Source organism: Wasmannia auropunctata, unplaced genomic scaffold (genome assembly GCF_000956235.1).
Source record: "Wasmannia auropunctata unplaced genomic scaffold, wasmannia.A_1.0 LD335325.1, whole genome shotgun sequence".
In the NCBI taxonomy this organism is placed as follows: Eukaryota; Metazoa; Arthropoda; class Insecta; order Hymenoptera; family Formicidae; genus Wasmannia; species Wasmannia auropunctata.
Genome location: NW_012027565.1, coordinates 4,816 through 7,141, shown reverse-complemented (window position 1 = coordinate 7,141; position 2,326 = coordinate 4,816). Strand labels below are relative to the sequence as shown.

The 2,326-nt window shown below is 44.2% G+C and overlaps 1 protein-coding gene across 1 annotated transcript; it reads right to left on the bottom strand.

The window, feature by feature from the left end:
- Positions 1-1,165: 1,165 nt before the first annotated feature.
- Positions 1,166-2,319, bottom strand: LOC105457273 (patj homolog; the record flags this gene model as incomplete). Its single annotated transcript, XM_011701864.1, has 4 exons — positions 1,166-1,447; positions 1,545-1,706; positions 1,836-2,009; positions 2,095-2,319. Coding segments are annotated over 4 exons (816 nt in total), but the record flags the coding sequence as incomplete, so codon positions are not given.
- Positions 2,320-2,326: the final 7 nt, after the last annotated feature.

Below are 2,326 nucleotides of genomic sequence, written 5' to 3'. Positions count from 1 at the left end.
GGGGGGAGGGGGGAGAGGAGTTAATTGGGTGGGTGAGCGCTTTCGGTTGCCGTATCGATAAAACGTAATTTCTTTCGCTCAGCGTGTGTCTTCGATAATTGCGAGTTGACCGCGTTTAGACGGCACCTCCTCCGTCGCGCCCGCGATCGGATGATAAAACGCGCGGCCGTAGAAAGACATTTCTGCTACGTTAACCCTTATCGAGAACGTGTGTTACGTGTGTTCAAGGGCACGCAAGGACAGATAAGACACCACTGTATAACTCGCGCATCGTTAATTATTTTGATGCAAACATTACTAGCTTTCATCCCGAGAAGAAATTTTATGCGCGCTGCACATGCATGATATTTTTATTTATATCCGAAATATGAGAGATATTTACAAAATGTTCACGTAATAATTGATAAAATATTTTTAATATATTAATGTTACTTATAGTGATAAATATTTTATTATTATTATTATTAATAAAATTGAAAAGAGTTAGTCCAATAAAACGGGCAAAATTTTTTTAGTTGATTAATTAATACAAAAACCAATAATTTAATAATTAACAAACTGATGGAACGTTTCGGCTTACTTAGTCATCATCTGGAGCTATCATACAAATTTACATTACAATTAAAATTGACATTATCGACGCAGATGTCTTACGTTTGTCGCAATTCTACAATCTTCGACTATCATAAATCGTCATTCAATGTCTAATTAATCCCCCATGATGGCTGATGATGGCTGAAGTAAGCCGAAACGTTCCATCAATCCATTTGTTAATTATTGAATTATCAGTTTTCGTATTAATTAATCAACCAAAAAAGTTTTGGTCGTTTCGTTGGCCTAACTCTTTTCTATTTTATTGTTTTATACATACGAGCGGTAAATGTTTTATAACTTGATTATTATTGTTATTTATAATAGAAATAAATTTTGCGACATCCCGCTAACAATTCCTTTTTTTTTTTGCGAGTAATTTGAAAATTTTAATACATGCATCAGAGAATGTCGCGCCTGTCACTTTTGGATTTCTCGTATCCTTTTTTGATTATACCTAATATACATGCTATTCAAGCGACCGTTTCAATCTTCCGCGGCAAAATATGGCCATCGTAGAGTCTCTCTCTCTCTCTCTCTCTCTCTCTCTCTCTCTCTCTCTCTCTCGTAATCGCGAAGAACCACCGCGTGCTACGAAAAATTACTTTCGCACCTGATAATCCAAAATGGAGAACCCAAGGCCCCTCTCTCCTTTAACCAATTCGATAATTTGCGGTTCGGAACTCCACATCGCCAGACCGGTTAGCGGTTCCAACGAGCGCGACTTCATTTTATTCAGACTCGCGTCGGTCACCGTGGCCGTGGTCGTCGTCGAAGCCAAGGAACCGTCCGACTTTGCTTTCACAAGGCGATCCATCGTGGGCAACAAGTTTTGCAGAGACCCACCGAGGATGCTCTACGAGATAACATATGGATATTCGCCGATAGATTCTTTCAAAGGCGCGACTTAACCGTTTTCACAGCGCGACGTCGCGGCCACTCCGTATACTCACTCTGGTCTGGAAGGCGGCCTGATGTTGAGCGGTGTCGATGGGGCAAAGTGGATCCTGCGAGGCGATGTTTCTTCCGCAAACCATGCGGACGTGTATAGGCAACACTTTCAGCACGCTAACCACTTCCATATGATTGATGCCCAATAAACGGTAGCCGTTTACCTTCAAGAAAGCACGATATCGATTTCAGGCACATTGCACCGTGAGAGCGGAGCGTTTTATCGAGCACTTTCGAAGGGGAGATACTATAGAGTTAAAGCCTCGCCCAAAAATATATGGAAATACGATAACCTCTAGTAACTCGTCGCCGGAGCGCAGCGTGCCGTTCTGTCCGACGGGGCCCTCCGGCAGGATCGAACGTATATAATGATGAGGCCTTACTTCCTGGCCGTTCTCCACGTCGACCGTTCCCTCTAAGCTAATCCCGAGACCGCTACCTTCGGCGAACTTTTTCAACTGGGCGACCTGTTTCAAACGAATAAAGAAACGAAAGAGATGATCCTTTCTCTGTGCGCGCAATCTTATCCTACGACGAGATTGCGGTACTCACGACTATCTCGGTGTCGGGCCCGACGATCTTCTGCCATTTCGCTTTGATTGCCGCGCGAATTTGAGGCGTGAGCTCGCTCGATGGATCGCTCAACAGCGCTTCAACGTTGGCCGCCTCGTCCTGCTCGTCGGACGTTCTTAAACGTTCTCCTTCCTGCAGAACCGCGCTATCCACGGTGGTGTGAGATTCACCTTCCGGCTCTATTTCGGTGGTGGTCTCTCCGTCCTGGGAG